This window comes from Misgurnus anguillicaudatus, chromosome 7 (genome assembly GCF_027580225.2).
Source record: "Misgurnus anguillicaudatus chromosome 7, ASM2758022v2, whole genome shotgun sequence".
Classification (NCBI taxonomy): domain Eukaryota; kingdom Metazoa; phylum Chordata; class Actinopteri; order Cypriniformes; family Cobitidae; genus Misgurnus; species Misgurnus anguillicaudatus.
Genome location: NC_073343.2, coordinates 8,724,380 through 8,749,152, shown reverse-complemented (window position 1 = coordinate 8,749,152; position 24,773 = coordinate 8,724,380). Strand labels below are relative to the sequence as shown.

The window sequence follows — 24,773 nt, the reverse complement described above, 5'->3', positions numbered from 1 at the left end:
GCCTCACACAAAACCTAACAGTTTATTCAATGACTGACTTTCACTTATCTCCCTTGATATCCACTCTCTCTTTCCTCTTTATAAGCACTTTTGCCCAGATTCAGTTCAGTTACCTCTCACTGGCAGGTTCCCCTGTGATTTATCCGTAGTTTGAGCAGGACACAGTCCGAGTGCACTTTATAATAGGGCTGCTTAAAGGGTGAGGCTAGGCTCTGCTGAGCTCACAGGTGTCATCCCTTTACTCTAAAGCACACATCTATCAGAAGCTGAGTACAGATGGGTGTTATGTGCCACATGACCCACAGATACTGTAGAGCCCTGCTGAAAAAAATAGCATAGACCAGCATCATTCCCATGGTGTATGTAGATACTATACCATACATTTAGTAGCCTAGCCTATTGGCACTACTAAAGAAATTCTTAGCTAATGGATTATATCACATGTGCCAAGCACAGGTGCCAAGTAACTGTTCAATTCTTAGTTATGACTGATGATTTAATTTTTTTTATAAAAGCAATGCACAACCCTGCTGAATTAACCAGCATCAAATCAGCATGGGAATTATGCTGGTCTATGCTGGTTTAGCTGGTGGTCACCAGCATACCAGCACCAAAACACAACATATGCTGGTCTTGCTGGTATGACCAGCATGGGATAGTGGTGCTAATGCTGGTTTGGTGCTGGTTTAGCTGGTGCTAATGCTGGTTTGGTGCTGGTTTAGCTGGTGCTAATTCTGGTTTAGCTGGTGTTCACTAGCAAACCAGCACCAAAACACAATATGCTGGTTTTGCTGGTATGCTGTTTTTTTCAGCAGGGACTGACACCCCAAATCAAAATAACAGGCACTAAATTGTATAAGAGATACCTGAAAAAAATGCGAACAGCCCTTAATACTACCTTTTAAAATGTATCTGCAATTATTTATCCATTAAGTGTATTTTGCTTTCAAATAAGGTCATTTATTAGATGCTGATTATTCATTTTTGGACAGGCACCTGTTTGGACAGCATGCTCGGCGCTGAAGGACCCCGCAGCGGCTAAACATGGCGGCGGTCACAAGGCTGTGTTGTGCCCTCCGGTTAACGTATGAAGGTGAGTTTTGACCTAAACTTCTTATTCTTTCGTGATTTTCTCCTCTTTTCAGCATAAAGAGAGTTGTTTTTAAATGTAATTAAAGTGCGAGAGGATAAATTTGAAGAGAACGCTAACCGGAGCGTGCTCACTGTCCCTGTCAGACACAGCAGAAATACAAATCTGCTAAAAAAAGTCAGTTTCTCTGATCTACAGTATATGTTGCAGAATGTCTCCATAAATAATAACTAAAATTGCATAAACGTGCATACTTGAGGAAGTACAGACCTTGGAAATTTAAAAAGGTGTTACTTCTTGTCAGTAACAGTTAGAGCATGTAACGTTACATTTTATAATAAACACGTGTTTTGTATGTCATTAAATTGCTTTGGTTACTGCAGATACAATAATGGTACTATGAGGTTTGAAAATCGTAAGGTTCTTCACATGATACAATATAACATTCTGACAGTTGTATTTAATACAATTGCTGTATCTGAGAATTGTTTTACCTCGTTCTTCCAATAGCAGGTAGATCTAACAGGCAGAATTTTTTATTGGTTTGGACGTTTTCTAAATGCAAACTAAAGCGTATTTATTGACAAGCCCTCTGATCAAATTTACAGTCACACACATGGCTGTTTAATGCTGCACCAAATGCAAAACAAAAAAGAAATAAAGCACTAAACATACTGTAATCTACACATTAACATGATATTTTTGTATCTAAAGCAGTGACTGCCCTAATAATCTATAACATGCATTTTCTTAAAAGGTGCTTTGATATTTAAGGCCCTGCAAAGCACATGCTAAAGTAGAAAACATATGTTTATTTGATTTCTGCTATTTGTCAAACCAGCATTAGGACAGCTGTTGTGTTATAATCTCTTATCCTAGTTTTTTAAATCAGGGTCCTAAACTCTGTACAGCTGGCTTCATTGTCCATTTTATTAGGCAGTATCGGTACAAAAAATCCTAATATTGCATTTAGAATTGTCCTTGCTTTCTCTCTTGTCAACAGGTGTTGGAACACTGAGAGCACTAGGGGGCGCCGCTCACTTCTCCCACTTTGTCAGACGCAGTCCCACCCAGTATCTTCCAGTCACAGCTGCCCTGCAGCAGAACAGACATGGCAGTTTCTTCAACAAACTGACAGCTGATTATGATAAGACTTGGTGTTGAGGTTTTGATTTTGTGTGAATGTCACAAAATCAGGTGTAAATGATGGTGCCTTTGTGGTTTGGCATGATTTTTAACCCCATGTTGTCTAGAGAGTACTGTACCTGCAGTAAGTGGATGGTAAATTGCTTCTGATTTAAGCTTCTGCTGAATGCCTTTCAGTTATCAATCTTCAAAGCACATAATCATTCAAAAGGCTTTAGTTACAATCAGATGCACAGTAATATTTTTGTGAAAAGTAAAAGGTTTATAAGTCTTTAAAGTTCTTCAAAAAATTATTAAATGTTTTATGCTTGTGTGCACTATGTAGTTTGTATCATGGATGTTTTTTTACTGCATGATATGGGTTTATGCATACTTGACTTCCCCATCTTACTAATATGGAGAAATATTATTTAACCACAGACAGTGATTTAATCAGCAAGTCATTTGAAGTCTCTGCTTCACCATATAATTTGGTCAAATTAAGCATAAACATTTTTAATAGCCTTTTATCTCTAAATTATGCAACATTTGTTGTTTGTGCAATTTCACTGTGATGATCTGCTCATTTGTAGTCCTGCTCCTAAAGAGTTTTAACATCCCTCTTTGTTAAATAGTGTAAGCTTTGAAAATGTTGCTTTAACCATCTGTTTCTAACTTTTAAAACAACAGAGGGATGTTTGTGCAGCATGTCTTTTGCAGAGGACGTGACTGCATCATTACGCATAAGTGTGTGTGTGTCTGAATGCTTTGGTTTTGTGTGAGCCAGTGTATATTGGGGATGTCTGGCTGTCACACAGAATTGTGATGTTTCTCTTTAACTGCTTTTGTTAAAAGTGGATGCTTCATTAGGCCTGGCAGCCCTCTCGGTCTCATCTAATTAAGTCCTTATTAAATCAGAACAACATCAAACAACTCCCAATGTCCCACATTACTCAGCCTCTATACACACACACACACACACACGCACACACACACACACACACACACACACACACACACACACACACACACACACACACACACACACTCAGAATAAGGATGAAAGTCCATAGAACCAACAGCTGAAATTAACATAGGCACTTTTAATGTGCAAATGTTCATCTGAAACTAGTAATTAGTTAATTCTTTGTTTGTCCCACTGGTTATTTACCTTATTTGTCTGTGTTTGAATTGATGAGAGTGTGTATTTGATTGACATCTGTCTTTCCCAATCAGTGACAGCTGAACAACTTTGGCGAGGTGTTTTAGCTGAGACCGGTGCTGGTGCCAGAAAGGGACGAGGGAAGAGAACCAAACGTAAAGTGAAAAGAGATCTCAACAAAGGCCAAAACCTGGGAGAAGGTACACAGTATTTACAATTGTAAATAGATCATTGATTGAACATAACAACAGTCATGTTTTCAGTATGGTACTAATTTAAGTTTTACAATACGTATGTCAGTAGGGTGGTCTTTATTTACTTATATGCCAATATGTTTGAATAAATAAATAAATATATTTTTTAAATATTAATTAATATTTAGAGGTTGCTCAAGACCTTTAAAGGTTAACACATTCATGTATTATATATATAATATACTTATGGCAGCAATGGACTTATTTGACCATGCTCTATGCAATTAAAACTCCTGTTTTAGTTGTGATATGTCTTTCAAAGCAAGAAAGCTTGAGTGTGAATGAAGCACGATAGACATGAATATACACTGAGACAATGGCTGAAGCAACAGGAAGCTGCTATATGGTTACTCGGATCAGAAGAGACTGAAATAACTGGAACAAAGTTACCCTCCAAGAAGCAAGTTTTATGTGTGTTGTGCGTTTTTAAAGGGTACAGTTTTTGTAAAAATATGTGATTTCTGAAATATTCAAAGGCTGTGAGCAACCTCTAGATATTGTAGAAACAATTAAAAAATTTGCACAGTGTGTTTTTATTAATATCCTAACACATTTAAGGGGTGAGAGTTAAACATAAAAAAAAATTTGACCCATTATAAAGACCACCCTAGTATGTCAATGCTTATCACACACTACACAATATCACGGTCATGTGTAGTGTGGACAGAGATTTTATTTAAAAACGACAACATAGACAAGGATAGACATCATTTTAAAACGAAAATGCACTCATGTAAACAGGACTTTAAATTTTGCTGCATGTGAACGCCATCTGTATATGATTGACAAAACTCTGCATACCATCAAAGTTGCATACTGCATAAGAAATTTTTTGCCTTTATTGTCATTTACAATGTCCAAATAGTATCTACCTTTCATTTTAATGAAGACAAGCCATGTGCAAAATTGCTGAGTTGCTGTTCAAACAAAGTGCTGAAATTTCTCCTTTGCGAAATGTAGAACGTTTTAAATGGAGGTAAAGTTCAAAGAACCATGCATTAGGGAAATTAATAACGGCTTTATTTTTGTAGACGTGTAAAACCATATTTTGGCGGATTACTTTCATTGTTTCATGAGTTTGCTTGCCCATTTAGTCTTAATAATTAGTGGTAAACGAACTTGACTTGCTGTTCTCAAAGGCAGCTCAAACCTTAAGTCGACCTCGAGCCCCAAGTTCAAGTAACAGAACAGAAGAAAAAAAATGAGCTGTGAAGGAGGAGAGATGCCAGCAAAATTGGAGCTGCAAACTCCTTTTTACCATATGCTTTTAATGATGATTGACACAGGACTAAATGTTTAGGTTCCTTTTAAAACTACGTTGAAAGTGTATCCGTTAAAATATGGTTACTGCTGTAAAAAGTTTATTTTGATCATATTTTGTAGTTGTTTTCTAGAAGCCTGCAATTACATTTCAGTCATTTGCGATGTCATGAACGTCTTTGTGCAGTGACATGATTTGCTAGGTAGATTTGCAAATGATTCATGAAGTCATGCCTCTGCGATTATTTGATCGATTGTGTTTTAGAAGTATGCTCAAAATCGAGAGAGAGAGGGAGAGAGAGAAATTATCGATTTGAAGCTTAAAGGACAAAACACCCGATTAAGCTATTACGTAGCTATTATACACACTTTTTTTCAGGACGATCTTGTGACCCGATGGCAACTTGACCACGATCTGGTACTGGGTCGCAGCCCGGTGATTGGGGACCTCTGCTCTAACCTATTAACATCAGCGCTTTAAGATTAGTGCTGCAAAAACGCAGTTCACATGTGCATTGCTTAGTAGATGTGTCTTAAACTGCTGAATGTAGCATCTATTTACACATATATCTTTTGTCCGAGGTGGACTTTTAACTGATACAATTATTGACTACAGGGAGACTTTAAGTTTGGTAGTTTATATCTGCTGTTGGAATCTAACCTTCTGTTAAGCTGGCGTCACTCACAAAGGTGAGTTTATTGTTGATTTTCTTTCTCGTCTCAGGTCGTGCTGGGTTCCTGTGGCCCGGTTTGAACACTGCTGTGTATAAGGATGGTTCTGTCCAGAAGCCCTCACAGCGAGGAGAGGCAGAGCAAAAGGAAGTGACAGCAGCCCTGGAACGCCAGAGAGATGAATGGGACAAACGCAGGAAGACCAAGATCAAGAGAGAGAGAGGCTGGACTGGCAACTCCTGGGGTGGGATCAGTTTGGGCCCTCCAGACCCAGGCCCTAATGGAGGTGTGTGTTGGCATTGTTTATGATTGTAGATATTAGCTGTTTCAAACCTAGTGAGCAAGTAACATTCAGTTATTAATATCATTGCTGATAGTAGTGTTCCCTTTCAGGGTGTCTGAATTTCAGGGTGTGTGAAAAGTACAGGGCAGCTAACTTTGTCTTTGAAGAAATCGTTATATGACTTCCTTTCTTCAGTTTAACACAAATTAAGACTTTATATTAAAATGTCGTCATGTTATCTTCTTATATGAGGGTCAACATGGTGAAGCTCCAAATACATCCATTATTTACATAATCCAAAAGACTCCAGTGGTTTTCTTGACTACAAGTTTATTTAATGATGTCACAAATCCATAGCAACAAACAGATCAGTGCCGTAAGTTGAAATATTGCATCACAATAATTGTGTCCAATCTCAGTCACGGGTGGCAACCTTAGCGAAAATAAGTGGCGTAATGTCTCATTTATTCTAATTTCAAAAGCGAGTATACTGTATAAAGTATACTGTACACATGCTATACACACTCATGCTACACACTACATGCATATGATGCAACACTTGCATGCTTTGGTTGCTTCGACACACACCCTTCTCCAAAAACGAGATGCCAAAAATGTAATCTCCTTGTAATTTACACTGCTGTTCATCTCTGTTCTGCCACTTACGATCTCACCATGCTAATGAATTTCCTGCTTTCTGATTGGCTAGTGGAGGCAGGTGCAATCTTTGGTAGTCTTTTGATGGATTGCCCAGCAACACTGAGGCCTGGAGTCTAAATCACATCTAGATATGCTCCAACCTTTTCACCCCTGAATGGCCACGAAACACCCCCACCTTCAAATCTAGGAAATATTCTTGCCTCTCACAGGCAAAGTTGAAGACCTGTAATGAGTTACTGCAGCAAACGCAGACCCCTGGGTGCAGAGGTCATAACGGACTCCTCTGCAAATCTCATTTAACACGCTCACTGTCCCTAATTATACTTAAAAAGGTTTCGTGAGCCCTTAACAGCAATCTGTGTACAGCTCAACCTGTGATATTTTTGTCATTAAAAGTTTTGATTTCTTCCCACAGAAACGTATGAAGATTTTGACTCGCGCATCATTGAGGTGAGTGCAACACGACAATGCAGTTGCATTTATAGCTCATTTAAGTGCTAATGGGACAAATTTCTGAGTGAAGGAGAATATGAATATCAGAATAGGAAATGGAAAAGGGCAGGAACTTAATTTTAATATATCAGACTTTGATTGGATTAAACTAGTATTATGGTATTGCCTATTTCAGGATTCTAATTTAACTCTTTTCCCACCATTGTCAATTAAGAGAAAACATTTGCATAAATTAAAATAAAAACGTGTTTCTGATGAGGTTTTATATTAAAGCCGCTCGATGCAATTCGTCGTTTTTGTCAAACAGCGACCCCTAGAGTCGCTGGAGAATACTTGCAACTGTAATTTCCACCTGTAGTACTCCAAAGATAATGACCAGGTAATGTTTCACAATTTCATACAAATATTAGGCTACTGCATAGTCTACTAAACTACAGATGATGGTAATAGGGTAATAGGATAAGAAGTTTATTCCAAGTGTAGAGTGCATATAATAATAATAAAGTACCGCGTTTGCTAGCTTATAATGTTTTTACATGATTGCAGCTAAATCACAAGTAAACATTACAAAATGCCATGACAAAGTTAATTGTGTACTTTGCATTATCTCATAACATTGTTCGTTATAATGTCACTATACATGATTATTGCTATTTATCATAATAGTTTGTAAATTGTGCATGTTTACACTATTTACAACCTCTAGGCTTATTTATGTCCTGATAATTATGTGAGATATTGACAACTGTTGTCATGATAATCGCATGACATACTACAAGCAAGTGCTACAACATAGACCGCAAACAAGTTTACAAATGAGAGATTTACTTACTAGTCCATCAACAAGATCGCCAGATCAGCATCCCATCCAGTGCTGTCTTTTAGCTCACGCCAACGAGTGAGACTCTTGTCCGGTTCCTAACACGGTCAGATTCTCTTTTCCTTTTCCTACTCACTTCCGAACGCGCTTTCTTAACTTTTAAATTGTTAAGCCTCACGTCTCAAATTCGCGCGTGCAGTTGTTGTTATAGGCTTGATCGACTTCATGCGGCGCTGCGGGGGCCGACGGCCGGATGACGTCAAAGTGCCGTATTGGATCATTCTCGCGGTACTTTGACGTCATCCGGCGGTCGGTTCTTGCAGCGCCACACGAAGTCGAACAAGCCTAATGTGTGTGACGTCGTTGCCGTAAAGCAAGTCGTGATTCGTGCAAGATTTGTCAGGGGCGGTTCTCTCAAGCTTGCATTGCTGGTTTTGGTAGCGGCGTCCTCCCCGAGCTTCAACAGGAGGATGATTCGCCTTACTATGACTTTGTTTACCACCGAAATAACTTTGAAGCTGTTATATTAAGGTAAAATAACTGCATAGTGTGTCTTTAATCTGTATACGATGATTAAATTTTTTCTTACTAATTTTAAACTCTGTGTATGTTTTGATAATCTGAATTATTTCAGCTTTTTGCTAAAAAAATTATATTTTTAGGAAAATACTAGGGATGTCCCGATCCAATCACGTGATCGGAAATCGGGCCCCATCACGTGGTTTCAGACTTGAGCGGAATCGGACGTTACCTCCCGATCAGGATACATATGCAGGGTTGTTTCCGATCACGTGATCGGATGGGACATCCCTGGTGTTTTTCCTAAAAATGTAATTTTTTAGCAAAGAGCTGAAATAGTTCAGATAAGGACCCTCCCGGGTCTGTTTTTTCGCTCTTCTTTATTCTTTTTTTATGGCTACTGGAGGTGTCGGATCGGGACTCGGTGTCGGCGGTTCCTCAAAATAAAAAAAACTTGATCGGGACATCCTTAAAAAAATACCCACATTTAACAGTTTATAAAAAAAATATAGATAGTATGAAATGTTTTTTTTCCCCGTTTTGTTTGTTTGTTTATTGTTTGTTTTGATATATTCATGTTTATATATTTTTAGAAGAACATTTTCCTGGAAGGCATTTTGTGAAACTTTTGTGAAAATCACAAAAAAAATGCTGGCGGGCAACTTTTAAAAAAATGGCTGGTGGGGAATTAAGTCACTTAATATGCCAATAAAAAAAACTAATATGGCAATTTTTTGAGATGTAATATTTGTTCATAATGAATAAGCGTTAATGCATTGTGTACATATTTCAAATAAAAATTTGGAAAACAAGTGCTCAGAATATGGCAACAAATATTTACAATATTAAGTGGAGGAACTAAACTATAATCTGCCATATTCGTAGGAAGTGTTTTTTTTGCCGTGTGTGTGAGTCTCAAGTGTAGGCGCATGCGTGTGTCTCTCTTTTAATTTCCTCAAAGTTTTTCGAATACTCTTAACTGCCTGATGGGAGGCATTCGGGATAGCAGATCTGCACAGCATAAAATTAGCATGTAGTGCGGAGCGTCTGGAGCATTATCTAATTATACACAACAATGAACGTTTGATAAACAAATCTCTATATGGAGCCCCAGGCTGGCACCACCAGACTCATTTGGCAGAAATGTTGCTGAGTTTAGAATAGAAAACAGTATAGTGGTTCACCTCGGGTCTTCTCTCTTTCTATCTCTCTCTCTCGTTCTGCTGAACTTTGCATGCTGTCTTCCTTTTCGTCCTCTAATCGTTTAATTTCCATAAAGCCTTACTGGCAAAGAAGTAGACAGGTTTACAGCTGAAGCTTTCCCCCTCGTGAACACTTCGACAATCAGAACAAAAGCTGATCATTTGGATGATTTGTGGTCAATGAACTCTCTCCTCTCTCTGTACGTCTCTCTCTCTTCCATGCTGTCTTTCTGTTTTGTTGATGGATGTGTCAGTGCTCTTGGCAAAAGTGACTAGACTGAACCGCATCAGACTGTGAGTCAGACCCTGCCCAGACCTCAGTGTCCAACGCATTAAAGAAATATGTTGCCAAAAGTGTTCACTGATAGTTTGTATTCGTGAAACACGCAAGGACAAAATAATTAGGTAATCGTTGCTTTTTTTTAGATGCAAAATGAACAAAAAGCTCAATAATGGTTTATACGATTTAATCTATATTTCTTGTTTTCTGATATTTTGCAATAGCGTTGTGTGAAGAATTTAAGTCTGTGTATGGACGTGTTGTATTATGTTGAAATGTATTGTATGCAACACATGAGTTTGAGATGTAAACCAAGCTGCACGGAGTTAGTTAGACACTTCAGAACACTTTACACAGAAATTAAAGCTTGTGCAGTTCTCGTAAGATGCAAAATCATTTGAAGTGTTTCTAAAAAGCTCGGTGACATTATCCTCGCTTTTCACTGCGGTCCTCTTCAGCCCTCCCTCAGTCTCACGGGCATCCTAGAGAGGGAACAAGCAAAGACCGTAAAAACCCAAGTGCTTTTAAAGCATATTAATTAAACCAAATACTTCCTGTAAAGCCAAGGAACTCTCCCAAGGACAAATCATCTGCCAAGAGAGAGGGACGAGAGCCATGGTGCTGTAGAGCAGATGATACATTAGAGAAAGAGAGAAGGGATGGAGAGATGGCTGATGGTTACAGAAGAGTGATATAAAGATGTAACAGTTATGGAGATGGATTCAAAAAAGAGGAAGACTTTTATAGTTATAAAACTTCAATCTGAGCGATTTCTGCTGCCGTTTATCATGAGCTGTAAACGTCAGATGACCTCATTTTCTCTTTTAGTTTCTTTGGGGTATTTTTCATTTTCATTTCGTTAAATGTGTGTGCGTGTAAACTATGCCCATGTAGATTTAATTTATTATAAGCAGACCGTACACACAAGAATGTCTTCCTTTATTAGTGTAGAGATGTGGAGTTGTTTCATTTCAGTGATAATTATGGGTTAAGACAACAGTTGTAGTGATTGGATAATAACACAACCCAGTCCAAGTAGAGCTAATGAGCAGATGTGAGTTTGTGTGTGTGTATACAAACCTCTGTTGTTGTGAAGTGTGAAAAAAAAAGGGGATTAGTGGGAATTGTTTTTGCTTTTAGAGAGTTTTGTGTTTAACAGTCGGAACAGATGGCATTTGTTTCACGTACAGAAGGCAGGTGGGAGTTACCCCCCATCTTTCTCTCACTTTTTTTTTCAAATAAACATTGTTCTTGTTATTTCCCTGTCATCATTTTTGTTTAGTGCTTCCACTCAAGTGGCATCATATCAAATTACGGGGGTTTTGTAACAGGCGCTGTTTACATCTGGTATTATAATTTGTTGGGGGCGATCTGATCGCTAGAAAGATTAGCATTGACACTGCAATTTACTGCAGTGCACATCTGAATGTAATCATAGTGTACACCTGTTTTTCGTACCATCCACTTGTGATCAAATCGAAAGAGATGTTAAAAGGATAGTTCACTAAAAAATGAAAATTCTGTCATCATTTACTTACCCTCAAGTTGTTCCAAACCTGTATAAAGTTTTTTTTTGCTGAACACAAATGAAGGTATTTATGTTTTAAAGAATGCTTGTAACCAAAAAAATCTGGGGCATTATAGACGTCCCCATCAGGTTTTTTTTGCCTCAGAGTCATTTGATTTTGAGTATCTACCGATACCGAGTCCCGATCCGATACTTCTATAATACATTAAAAAAAGAATAAAGAAGAGCCTTATTTTTTTATTTAATTCACCTTATTTTAACATTCAACAACTCTGTGAACAAACAGAGCACTTCTGTAGCATCTCTGCAACAAAGTGATGTCATGCCGTACGAGTTACTGTTTCTTTGTGGAGTCAAAAGGGTCTAACTCTGTGCCAGCGCATAACTATATATGTGTTAAAAAATAATGAGAATATATATAGTATATACATACAGTGAGGAAAATAAGTATTTGAACACCCTGCTATTTTGCAAGTTTTCCCACTTAGAAATCATGGCGGGGTCATGGTGCATGTCCACTGTGAGAGACATAATCTAAAAAAATGTATGATTTTTTTAAACTATTTATTTGTATGATACAGCTGCAAATAAGTATTTGAACACCTGAGAAAGTCATTGTTAACATTTGGTACAATAGCCGTTGTTTTCAATTACAGAGGTCAAACGTTTCCTGTAGTTTTTCACCAGGTTTGCACACACTGCAGGAGGGATTTTGGCCCACTCCTCCACACAGATCTTCTCTAGATCAGTCAGGCATTTCTGGTCTTTCGCTGAGAAACACAGAGTTTGAACTCCCTCCAAAGATTCTCTATTGGGTTTAGGTCTGGAGACTGGCTAGGCCACGCCAGAACCTTGATATGCTTCCTTACAGAGCCACTCCTTGGTTATCCTTGGTGTGCTTCGAGTCATTGTCATGTTGGAAGACCCAGGCTCGACTTAAGAGGGGCCTGGACATGTGCTGGTTTAATCAGGGGAACCTTCCGTGCCATGCATGATTTCAAACCATGACGTCTTGGTGTATTACCAACAGTAACCTTGGAAATGGTGGTCCCAGCTCTTTTCTGGTTATTGACCAGCTCCTCCCTTGTAGTTCTGAGCTGATTTCTCACCTTTCTTAGGATCATTGAGACCCCACGAGGTGAGATCTTGCATGAAAGCCCCAGTCCGAGGGAGATGGACAGTCATGTTTAGCTTCTAACATTTTCTAATGATTGCTCCAACAGTGGACCTTTTTTCACCAAGCTGCTTGGCAATTTCCACGTAGCCCTTTCCAGCCTTGTGGATGTGTACAATTTTGTCTCTAGTGTCTTTGGACAGCTCTTTGGTCTTGGCCATGTTAGTAGTTGGATTCTTACTGATTGTATGGGGTGGACAGGTGTCTTTATGCAGCTAGCAACCTCAAACAGGTGCATCTAATTTAGGATAATAAATGGAGTGGAGGTGGACATTTTAAAGGCAGACAAACAGGTCTTTGAGGGTCAGAATTCTAGCTGATAGACAGGTGTTCAAATACTTATTTGCAGCTGTATCATACAAATAAATAGTTAAGAAATCATATATTGTGATTTCTGGATTTTTTTTAGATTATGTCTCTCACAGTGGACATGCACCTACGATGATAATTTCAGACCCTCCCATGATTTCTAAGTGGGAAACGTATAGCAGGGTGTTCAAATACTTATTTTCCTCACGGTATGTACAGGGGTTAAATTGGGATTTGTTTTGGGGGACTCTGTTGGGAGGGGGGGTTCGAGGGGGAGCACGTTTAATCCTGATGACAGCAAAGCCACTGGTATGTTTCAATGACATTTTAGACCTCTGATAGGATTTTATAAGTTTCAGCTTTAAAGCTGTGCCACAGGTTGACCCAAACTTTAAAACCTGAACTTTAAATTAAGCAAATCTATGAGTCTCACACGAGCGTGAAGCCTATGAATGAAAACATGTCATTATTCGCTTCTCGTCAGTTCACAAGCACCAGCGCAGCGCGTACACTGGCACAGAGCAGAGCAAGACCTTCAGCCTATGTGCTGAAGCCCCGGACGACCCTGGCCTAATTTAAACCCATGTGTCCCGAGTCCTGATCGGGAGGTAACGTCCGATTCCGATCGAGTCTGAAACCACGTGAACTGATCGGCACATCCCTATTATTTTTTTTTCCTAGTATGGATGTCAATGGTGCCCCAAATCTGCTTGGTTACAAGCATTCTTTAAAATATCTTCCATTGTATTCAGAAAGTGAGTGTGAGTAAATGATAATAATAAAAAAACTATCCGTTTAATATCAGGTGTAAATGGAATCACGGAGAAGCATCAGACCTCCATCCAAGATACAGTAGCTAATCCTGTGCTAGTCTGTCCTAGTAGACAGTCTGTGCATTGCCATTGCTAAATAGCAAAATAGTTGTATCGCATTGTGAAACTGAATAACTGACTGATGGCTCATGATATAATCAGATATGTATATCTGAAATGTAAAATTTAAGGTACTCGTGTATCAAAGAGCTCATGTAATTTTCTTTGTTCATCATTTGTACCGCATCGGACTGTGAGTTGTAAAATAAAAATAATTCTAGTCTATAAGAGCTTCATATTACACAATTACAGCATGCCTAAGCACCACTGCAGTTTTGAGATTAATTTCGATGGAGCCTTTGCAAGTGTGGTTATACTGCCCCCTGCTGGCTGCATAGAGAAAGTACACATAAAAATAGCTCCAATATGTGATGTTTGTTCTTCGTTTGACAGGTCAAGAGCGTGTTTAACATCACAGCAAAGGAGGGGAGGAAGAGATCTATTAGCGCTCTGGTCGCTGTGGGCAATGGAAACGGGGCCGCAGGTGAGTCCAAACACACATGCTCAGTCTATTAACAATGGCTCTCTAAAGGCTGGATGGCTTGTTAGTAGTAACAGATGGCGGTGACATTATGAGAAGAGACAGATCTAATAATCTCACCCTCAGCTGAGTCTGGCTATCATGCCAGTGTTTTAATAGTCATAAAGTGTATTGAATGACCCTGTAGTAACACAGTTTATTATGTGAAAAGACAGAATGGCCATAATCGGAGTTAATGGGCTGTTTGGTTCACTTCTCTGCAGGGTTTGCACTGGGCAAGGCAGCGGACAGGAACACAGCACTCAGAAAAGTAAGGCACAGTCATGCGTACACGTTTATTATAAAATCACATTTTTTATGTGTGTATTTTACTGGAAATCAAGACAATTTGCCCTCATTTTGATGGTCTGACACATGCAGGTCCAAAATGAACACTCAAATGCCAGTATAAATGGACTTTGGCAGAGCTGATTTGCAAGCTGGCTGAAAACTTTAATAAGCAATTTCTTTGTAATGCTGATGTTATTTCAACAGGCTAAACATATAAAGCGTTTTTAATTAAAATTCCCACATCTTGCAGATTTTATAACTTATGCCTCAGAGAAAGATTGACTATAAGTTTGTGTTGGACATGTATGTGCATTCCATCATAAACATAAAAATACGGATCTATGTTGGGTCTTTTTGTGGCAGGTGCAGTTGCACAGAGGGATAAAGAAAAAACAAACAAACAACTAAATCCATTCCTATTTATTTCACTTATACATATTGGGGGAGTTTCCCAAACAGGGTTTAGCCTAATTCAGGACTAGCATACATGTTAAAATTAATGTCGAAATTTTCCATTGTTAATTGTGGTTGTCCAGTGTTTGTCACAATATGGCGCCAAACGAAAATCTTGGTTTGGTCTGAGGAATTTTAAACATACAAGAAGTACCAGCTATGCGTTATTACTTTGGAGCAGTTATTATTTGAAAAGAACGAACCTGCAAATGACTCAACTGACCAATCAGAATCAAGCATTCCAGAGAGCCGTGTAATAAGACAACTTGACATAAACCAATACATCATAACTTGTCATGACAACTTGATATTACCAAGACAACATAACTGACCATTTTTTACCCATGATACAAATTGAATTTGTCATTAAAATGTCATTAAGTGTTAAAACACTGTCAAATAGTTTTATAACAGCATCATGGATATTTTTCTTGACCTCAACTACAGTGGTACAAATATAATTTGTCATTAAGTGTTAATAATTTTCTCCAGGTCTTTAAGAAATAAAATCAATCATTCAATAACAACAATAATAATAATAATTAAAATTGATAAAATTATATTCCATTGCATTTTGAGACGGATTTACTTAAAATTAAATGAAAACAGTACAATAATGGGTTAAGCTATGCCGCATTGGAACCATATTGCTGGAAAAGTAATTAAATTAAATGTATTTGTTGTTGTTGTTTTATCTTCTATGTCAGAAAATTTCAGAACCCTCAGGTGTGAGGAAGAGTTCTGTTAGTTGTCAGTTTTTACAGTCAGGTCCATAAATATTGGGACAGAGGCACATTTTGTGTTATTTTAGCTGCTTACCAAAGTGTGTTTCATGTACAGTCATATTATCAATACAGTGCACACTTTTGTTTTGAGTGTGTTCACGTCCGGATTGGCTGAAGGATTTAGGAATTGTAGCTGTTTGATATGTAGCTCCCCCTTTTTAGGGGGGTCAGGAGTGGTAGGACAGTTGGCTTGGAAGCTGTTTTGTGGACAGGTTTTGTCTATTTGTTGGATGATTTCCTCATTAGTGACAGATGTTGGGGGTCTGGAGTTGATTTTAAGTGTGGCATTTGCATTTGAAAGCTGTGTTTGTGAACCCAAGTCATTCGGTTCGGGGACATCTCCATGCAAGTGATACAGACCATATTTAGGTTTCAAATACACAACAAATCCATCAAAGAGATAGCAGGGACATTTAAGAGTGGCCAGATCAACAATTTGGTACATCCTGATTAAAAAAACAACACACTGGTGAGCTCAGCAACATGGAAATCCTGTGTGTCTGTGTGGGGTGGCGGTGGTGGATGATCGCATTGTCCTCTCCATGATAAAGAAAAAACACTTTACAACGTTCAGACAAATGAAGAACACAACACAGGAGGTAAAGATGTCATTAGTCCCTTTCACACATACAGTCTTTACTGGTAATTTACTGGTAAATTGCAGTTAACATGTCATGTGTGAACAGAACCTTTCCGGTAAATCAATGCTCCAAATTTACCAGTAAGACAGGTTGTAAGATTAACGGTAATTTGCCGGTAAACGCTGTGTGTGAACGAAAAATATAGCATTACCCGTATTTAGATGACGTCAGACCGCGCTGACAGATCGGGCGGGCCAATCAGAAAGTTTTTTATACAGGTGACGCGGTTTCCCCCAGACTGTTTACGGACATTTCCACACACATGTTGCTTAAAAGTTGAGCACACCTGAAGTTAACATCCACATTTCTTCACCAAAGTTGTTTAAAACAGCTTACCATCTAATTGCCAAATTGGCAACGTCTTTAGCACACCATCTGTGAAGCCTAATGTGCAAACGCGCAGGTTCCGTTTGACGCCGCCTAACGCAATGTTGTTTGGTCACGAGCAACTTCGCGACCGTTTGCCACAGATGTGAAAACAACAAGATACGAACCGTGGATATTAAGTCATAACCCGCCGTTTACAAATACGACACGGACGGAGCTCGCCGGCCGCGCGCCACAGGTAACTTCCGCTTTCTCTCCGAGTTTACCGGTATTTTGATACTGATGTGTGAATGATGTCTTACTGGTAAAAAGACGGAACGTCACTGCATGTGTGAACAGCACATTTTTGTATTTACTGGTAAATTCATTCTGGTAAATTCATGGTAATTTACCAGAATTACTGTGTGAAAGAGGCTATAGTCAATCAAAACAATAAAGAGAAGATAATACATGGAGAAATACAGAGGGTTCACCACAAGAAACAAAAGCCACAAGAATAGGAAGGGGAGATTAGACTCCAAAAAAGTCAGACAAGCTCTCAAAAAGCTTTTTTTGGAGAGATTAAACTAATATCAACCTGAAGGCCAAGAACATCTCATGATATCAGCAGACAACATCTTCATTAAAATAGTGTTCAGGCAGTGGGATTGCATTTCCATGCATGCTTTCCTAAGGCACTGGATCACTGGTGTTTTTTTGGTGATGTAACAGAAGACAGAAGCATTCAGATTAATTTTTCACTTCTCTGGGCATTGTGAAGGGATTTTTCTTTATCATGGAGAGGATAATGCGATCATCCACCACTGTTATCCTATATAGACGTACAAGATTTTTATGTTGCTGAGCTCTAATCAGGATGTACCAAATTGTTGATCTGGTCACTCTTAATGTTCCTGCTATCTCTTTGATGGATTTGTTGTGTTTCTGAAACCTAGATATGGTCTGTATCACTTGCATGGAGATGTCCCTGAATGATTTGGGTTCACAGCCACAGCTTTCAAATGCAATTGCCGCACTTAAAATCAACTCCAGACCTTTAACATCTGTCATTCATGAGGAAGTTATTTAACAAATAGACAATACCTGTCCATAAAACAGCTTTTAAGTCAACTGTCCTATTACTTTTGACTCCTTTAAAAAGGGGGAGCTACTTATTAAACGGCTGTAATTATTAAAACCTTGAACCAATTTGGATGTGAATACCCTCAAAATAAAGCTGAGAGTGCACTGTAAGCCAATATTCATAATATCACTGTAACTGGAATACATTTTGGTAAAGAGCTAAAATTACATACTTATGGACCTGACTATGTTTTGTGCAAACACTGTAAAAAATACTTTGCTGTCTTAACATTTTTTGTTAATCAACTCAGATTTACAAGGCATGTCAACAGAGATGAGTTGTCACAACTTATAAAATATAGTAAAGAAAAGTTAACTTATTTTTATAAGTTATAACAACTCACCTGTAGTTATAACAACTCATCTCTTGTCAAGATAAATAATAGTAAGTTGAAATGACTTGTAAATCCAAGTTGATTCAACAAAATTTTTTACGGCAGCAAAGTATTTTTTACAGTGCATACGTAAAGTTAAGCATAATCTTTTGACGTGTCTGTTTCATTTTGTTAAGGTATTTGAATTTATTTGACATAGTACTAACACTTAATGATATTTAAATGACAGTTTAATGTAATGTTAACCCATAAAGCTAGGTAGTTTCTTAAGTTTAATAATTATTCAGCTATGTCGTGTTTATGACAGATTTATGACAAGTTATAATGTATTGATTAATGTCAAGTTGTCATGACAAAGACATCTCAAACAATGTAATCTTTGCATTAAAAGTAACATAATTGAACAAATGACACTTAATTACAGTTATCATAAATGTGCATAAAATCTCCTTCATGTTCATGACATGTGTCATGTCATAATTATGAAGGTGTCATGTCAGTCTTATGCACACCCCTTCAAGCAAAGTGTTACCATTTGCAGACATGCAGAAATGCATTTCGCTCTGGCACTTGGATAAGCCCTGTATGGGAAACCCACCTTTTATAGTTTTATGTCAAATATTTAAATACAGTAATGTATCTAAATTCGCCTACAGTTAAGTGACATACAAATAAAAACAAATGAAAAGTCTGCACTATATATAAACCGCTTGCAGTTTTTGTGAGAGAAATAGATTTGGCGTTAAGGATTTTATTTTTGTTTTTACTTGAAAACAAGACGACATTCCGATCAAGAACCTGATTTTCTGTGGTTCACCAAATGTAGCATAAAGTACACTGTGACTGCACGGTCCACTCAAAGCAACCGCAGGTTAAATGAGTTGCTCAAAGGTGCAATAATGGTGGAACAGACTTGTTAGCTCAATACCTCTCTAATTCCCCTGACACAATTTGCTGGATTTGAGCCTTCAAATGTTTGGTTTTTCAGTTCTGCTTCATCAAGCCAGATCGGATTACAGTTCATTTTTGTGTGTTTTACAGGCAAAGAACCGTGCTGTGCATTATCTCTTCTACATTGAGAGATACAACAACCATACCAGTGAGTCATACATTGCTTCTGTGGTTACCCTGCAGAAACTGAAATGTTATTGTGTGGTTTAGCAGAAATATTCCACTGAAGATAATTCAGTGTTTTTCAAACTATGGTTCACACGCTGGGATAAATGTGTCGAGTTATTTTGCTGTTACGGTGAATGACACCCAAAAAAACTATTTTGTCTAATTAAAGGGATAAGCCACGCAAAAATGAAGATTCTGTCATCATTTACTTACTCTCGTGTTGTTACAAACCTGTATTTTTCGTTCTTTGTTCTACTCACAACATGAGAGTGAGTAAATAATGACAGCATTTTCATTTTTGGGTGAACTTTTGGACTAGGAATGAAACTGGATTTGATATATCATACCATAAGATATTTTGGTATTGCAATTAAACTTCTATTCCATTCATAACAGCTACTCTTCACTAATATAGAATTAATGTGCATTGTTTTTCCTATATTTACATATACAATTACTTGAATGGGTATTAAAAGGGGCACTCCACTTTTTTTGAAAATATGGTCATTTTCCAGTTAAACATTTGATTTTTACCTTTTTGGAATTAATTTAGATGATAGCTTAGCATAATCCATTGAATCTGATCAGACCATTAGCATTGCGCTTAAAAATAACCGCAATGATATTACGCAGCAGCCGAAAATAGTCCCCTAAGTAACTTTCAATGGCAGGGGACTATTTTCCGGCACTGCGTAATATCATTGTGCCTCCTGCAGCCATGTTACGGCAGCAAAGTCGTTGATGATTACGCCAGAATGAGAGTATAGTCCTAGCCGTATCTGCCTGGAAAATTGCAACTTTTATTTTGTTTTCCATCTGTCTTACTGAAGACTCTTTGGTTATTTTTGAGCGCATTGCTAATGGTCTAATCAGATTCAATGGATTATGCTAAGCTATGCTAAAAGTTGTAGTGCCAGACCCAGTGATCAGCTGAATGGATTCAAAAACGGTAAGAATCAAATGTTTAACTCTAGGGGAGCTGGAAAATGAGTATATTTTTTTAAAAAAAGTGTGGGTGTCCCTTTAATATGGATATTGTACCTACCTAGGTGGGTCCTCTAACAACATTTTTGGGGACCCCTAAAATTATATAGATTATTTGTTGCAGTTTTTATTTTTAATAGCTGTCTCATATGTTATTTGAAAAAATCTGCAGTGGCATCAGAAGAGAATTTACTCTGCAAACAAACATACTTGAGATCCATCAAAGACGTATAACAGCCAAGGACATAAAGTCTAAAGAAGCTTTATTTAACAACATTCTGAATCATGAACCTGTATTTAAAAGTAATTTAATGCATTTACACAGGAATTAGTTCACTCTGATGTAGCATTTCATTTGCAATGAGTTTAACCTGCAGAACCACCTCTGATATGATTATACATGCTTATTCTAGCTCTGTTAGTGGCATACCTTGATACGGCTTTCATGAAGAATTTAAAGATTATGTCAACAAAAAAGTGACTCTTGAACGAGAAAAGCAGAAACCGTTTAAAACATAAAAAATATGCCTCCAATTAGCCTGTTTTTAATACTTGTCTTTTTACCCTTATGTGCAGTATATCATGACATCGAGTCCACCTTTAAAAGGACCACACTAAGAATGAAGAAACAGAACAAAGGTAATGGACATTGTTACACACACACAAACAAAGCAATTTTTATATACCAGCAAGCCCATTTCCTGTTATGTGTGTTAAAGCTTTTTACATTTCTGCGTGAATGTCACACCACAGTCTTAGGGGCATGTATACCCCTCAATGAAAAAATTTGAAAATCTTGATATGGTGGTACCCATTTCAAATTTCTCTTCACACCTAATATAACCCACAAATTTGATGATGCTCTGATTTGAGAAGTCTGCGACTCAAGACTCAAATCCACAGGCTTGTTTGTTTCCACTGCAGCCAGCTACATCTCACCGCACTCACCCATAGGATTTCTCTCGCACCTTGATCGCATCTCATCTCTGACAACTTAGTAATGAAATGTGGGAGAAGAACCCTGGCTGTAACATGGCTGCAGCAGGCATAGTGATATTACGTACTGCCCGAAAGTAGTCCCTTTGGTTACTTTGGGGGACTATTTTCAGGCACTGCATAATATCATTTTTTCAAAAAAAGTGGAGTGTCCCTTTAAGACCTGCCATCTTACCCCATCTGTGGTCTCCATGTTTTCATGTGATGTGCCATGTTTTCTCCATATGCTCTCAGGTTATGGCTTGCACTGTCATAGGGCTGTAATCACTCTCTGTAAGCTGATTGGAATCGAGGACATGTATGCTAAAGTGGAGGGGTCTGTCAACCTCCTCAACATCACCAGGGCACTGTTTCATGGCCTGGCCAGTCAGGAGACACTGCAGCCACATAGCCAATCATCTTTATTACATCTTAAAAAAAATTTGTCCATTATTTATTAAGACTGGGCAGTATGAAAGTATTTACCATTGTAGTACCAACGTATGTAAAAAAAGTGAGCGTGGCCAATTCGTGTTCGACTGAGTGAGACGCTGTATCAGTAGCGGCTGGTGACTTCTTTTTTTGAAGCGCCAATGCGAAATTTGTCACAACATGTATGTAGCTTGTCATGAGTGTGGTTCGTAATTTCAAAATATGTGTTCTGCGCTTTAAGAGATCGTGTGTGCATCACGTGTCTTGCCAAGATAGGTGCCTGATGCAGACGCGTCTAAAGGGTTTATGATAAAAGAGACACTCGCGTTTGCCAGATACTCGCATAATCTCATGCGTAATCAGAGTTTACTGTTGAGGAAGTGTCTTGCGTGTATTTTGGGAACGTGAGCGTCTCTTTTGTCATAAACGGTTTTGACGCGTGTGCAGCAGGCACTTACTTTGACAAAACACGTGATGCACACAGCATCTCTCGACACGCAGGACACATATTTTGGAAAAGGGAACCACACACGTGACAATCCAAACACTTATTTTGAATTAGCGCCTCCTCGGATGAGCAGTCACGAGCCGCCACTGCGCTGTATGTTAGTTTGAGGAAGAATAACAGATAAGGAGGACCCAAAAAAATCCCAAGCAAAAGGGGGACCTTTTTTAAAGTGGTGTAAAATCTGTGGTTTGGACATGGACACAATGCACAGCCAGTGCATAGTAGTTTATTTCCCCAACAGTCCTGTCTTCATAGAGACAGATCATTTTGTGCTGACTACTCTAATGATGTTAGCCCGCTACACTTGTGCCAAATTATAATAGATAACAACCAGAAAGAGTTCAAGCTAAATCAATGTAAATCCACACATTTTAAGAGTGCTTGCTGATTGGCTCCCATGAGAAGTGGGAATTGTGATGAGAAAGATCACATAATAAGCAGTTGTTCAACGGGAAATTAAATGGGCATAATCGCATGAAATTGGGACAGACCGACATGTCTGTCTGGCATTTACACTTTATATGAAGTTGGTAGACACATTTTATCCACAGTGAGTTTCAGTACATTAAATACAGTATATACACAACCACCTTCCTCTTCTCTTCCCCTCTACAGGAGACTCATCAGACTCTAGCTGATAAAAAGCAGCTTAACGTGGTGGAGTTCAGGAACGAGCAGGGTCCTCTGCCTATCATAGTGGCCCGGCCACAACTCGGTGCCCGTAAGGAGCCTGAAGTGGAGGATGAGGTGCCCAACACACGTTTGCACTGGGCGGAAGTAAAGGCAGCACAGGGGGTTAAAAGATCTGTTTGGGCAGGGGTCAAAAGGACCATCTGGTGATCTAAACTTGACTGAACAATTACATCCTGTTTAGTAGGCTGTAACGCTGTTTGCTGGGAGCAGGTGCCTGGATTGAAAGCATGCTCCTAAACTATCATTTAAGGGTATGGAAATGCTGCATACCCACAGGAATGAGTGTTGGTGTGTTGCTAGCCCATGGAAAGACGTGAATGTTTGAAGACGGATGAAATCCTGCTTTTCAATTTTCCAGATTCTGCTTGTACTTACCTGTATGTGACACATTACTGTAAGAGCATCAATAAATTTACAAAAGACCTATAAGATGCCTTTGTTTCTCTGTTTCACCCAAGTAATAGTTTATTAATCTTGTTAAGGTTTTTTGTGACACAGCCAACTGTTTTTTAATAACATCTTACATTTTTTATCTTCATTATTCAGTATCCAATAGCTAAGCTGTTATTAAAATAGGGTCGCTTTTCCAGTAACAAGCTATATTTTCTGTATGTAAAATTGTTTTGTGGACACAGTTTTACGATTTTAAGTTATATTACATAATAGTCAAATGCTTTATCAAGGAGTGATGGAAAATCTGTTGCATTTGCGTGAAAATCATAAAAAATATTTGATAATTTAGTTGACTTGCCAAACAAATCTGCACATTTTTCAAAATAAAATAAAAAATTCTGAAATTTAGCTAAAAATCTGAATTCTTGCTGTTTTGCAACATAAAATAGTTAAATGTATCAGTATTTTTTTTTTTCAGATTTGATGGCGTTAGCGTACAGTAATAAGCAGCAATTAACTGGCACAAAAATAAAGATATCAAGTCTTTATCAGATAATTGTTGTTAATTTTGTAATTAAACACATAATATCGTAGTTAATTCATTAAAAGATTAAAAAGTCTTTCAGAGAATATTCATCTATCTTGACAAACCTTCCTAAATGCTATTGTCTGTTGATTGTTACATGCAAGCTTGAGTCTTTTATTGGTTTGTACTATGTTGCCATTCATTACATCAACATGTTAATAACATTGATTGTGTGTAAAAGTAAGGCTGAGATAGACACACTGAATGTGGAACTTTAAGTAAAAACAAATTTTCTTCCATAAAGACTGTAAATATTTTAATACATGTTTTCTGTAAATACAGGTTTCCCATGGGTCCTTGAAATCCTTAAAAATTCGTGAATCTGGGAAAAAATTCAAGGCCCTGGGAAGTTTTTGAAAATATAGATATATAGATACAGGTCATTGAAAGTGCATGAATCTATTTTATGCAAGAAGTTTTCTGGAAAAAAATCCATATCATTCCCTGTGTAGTGTAGGATAATATTATAAAAATTCTAGACTTTTTAAGCACACATGCTAAACTGTTCGCTTTAAATGCTTATATCTTCTGTATGCGAAAGTTGATTCATACCATAATGCTTTGTTGCATAGTCGTGTTTGACAAATGAAAATGTCTCGGGTTACGTTTGTAACACTTGTTTTTCTGAGAAGGGAACATCTCTTTTGCCATACTTCCTGCGTCTCTGTAACGCTGTCTTTGGCAATATTTCGTGATATAATTCCTGGCTCCCGCTTCACCCTGCCTTTGTCATTAAGCCTCACCATTGATTGAATTTGATATACACATTCAAATTCCCTTACCCCTGGAGGCGTCCCCAAAGTGTCACCACAGTGACGCAGCGCGAGTTCCCTCGAAAGGGAACTGTAACAATGTATCTTAAAAGGTAACACAATGTAACCTTGCTCTGACTTAAAATGTGTCCCCACATTTAGTCCTTGAATTTGAGGTTATTGGACCTAGAAAG

The 24,773-nt window shown here is 38.1% G+C and overlaps 1 protein-coding gene across 2 annotated transcripts; it reads left to right on the top strand.

The window, feature by feature from the left end:
- The first annotated feature begins 986 nt into the window (after positions 1 to 986).
- Positions 987 to 23,277, top strand: mrps5 (mitochondrial ribosomal protein S5). Of its 2 annotated transcripts, XM_073869385.1 has the most exons (11): positions 987 to 1,093; positions 2,094 to 2,232; positions 3,462 to 3,577; positions 5,616 to 5,849; positions 6,922 to 6,956; positions 14,057 to 14,147; positions 14,408 to 14,454; positions 19,179 to 19,236; positions 20,817 to 20,879; positions 21,471 to 21,612; positions 22,776 to 23,277. In XM_073869385.1, the coding sequence occupies exons 1-11, from the start codon at positions 1,045 to 1,047 to the stop codon at positions 22,993 to 22,995; spliced, it is 1,194 nt and encodes a 397-aa protein (XP_073725486.1). In that variant the 5' UTR covers positions 987 to 1,044; the 3' UTR covers positions 22,996 to 23,277. The 2 variants fall into 2 exon arrangements, with proteins under 2 accessions (XP_073725486.1, XP_073725488.1); XM_073869387.1 differs by lacking the exon at positions 20,817 to 20,879.
- The last annotated feature ends 1,496 nt before the right edge of the window (positions 23,278 to 24,773 follow it).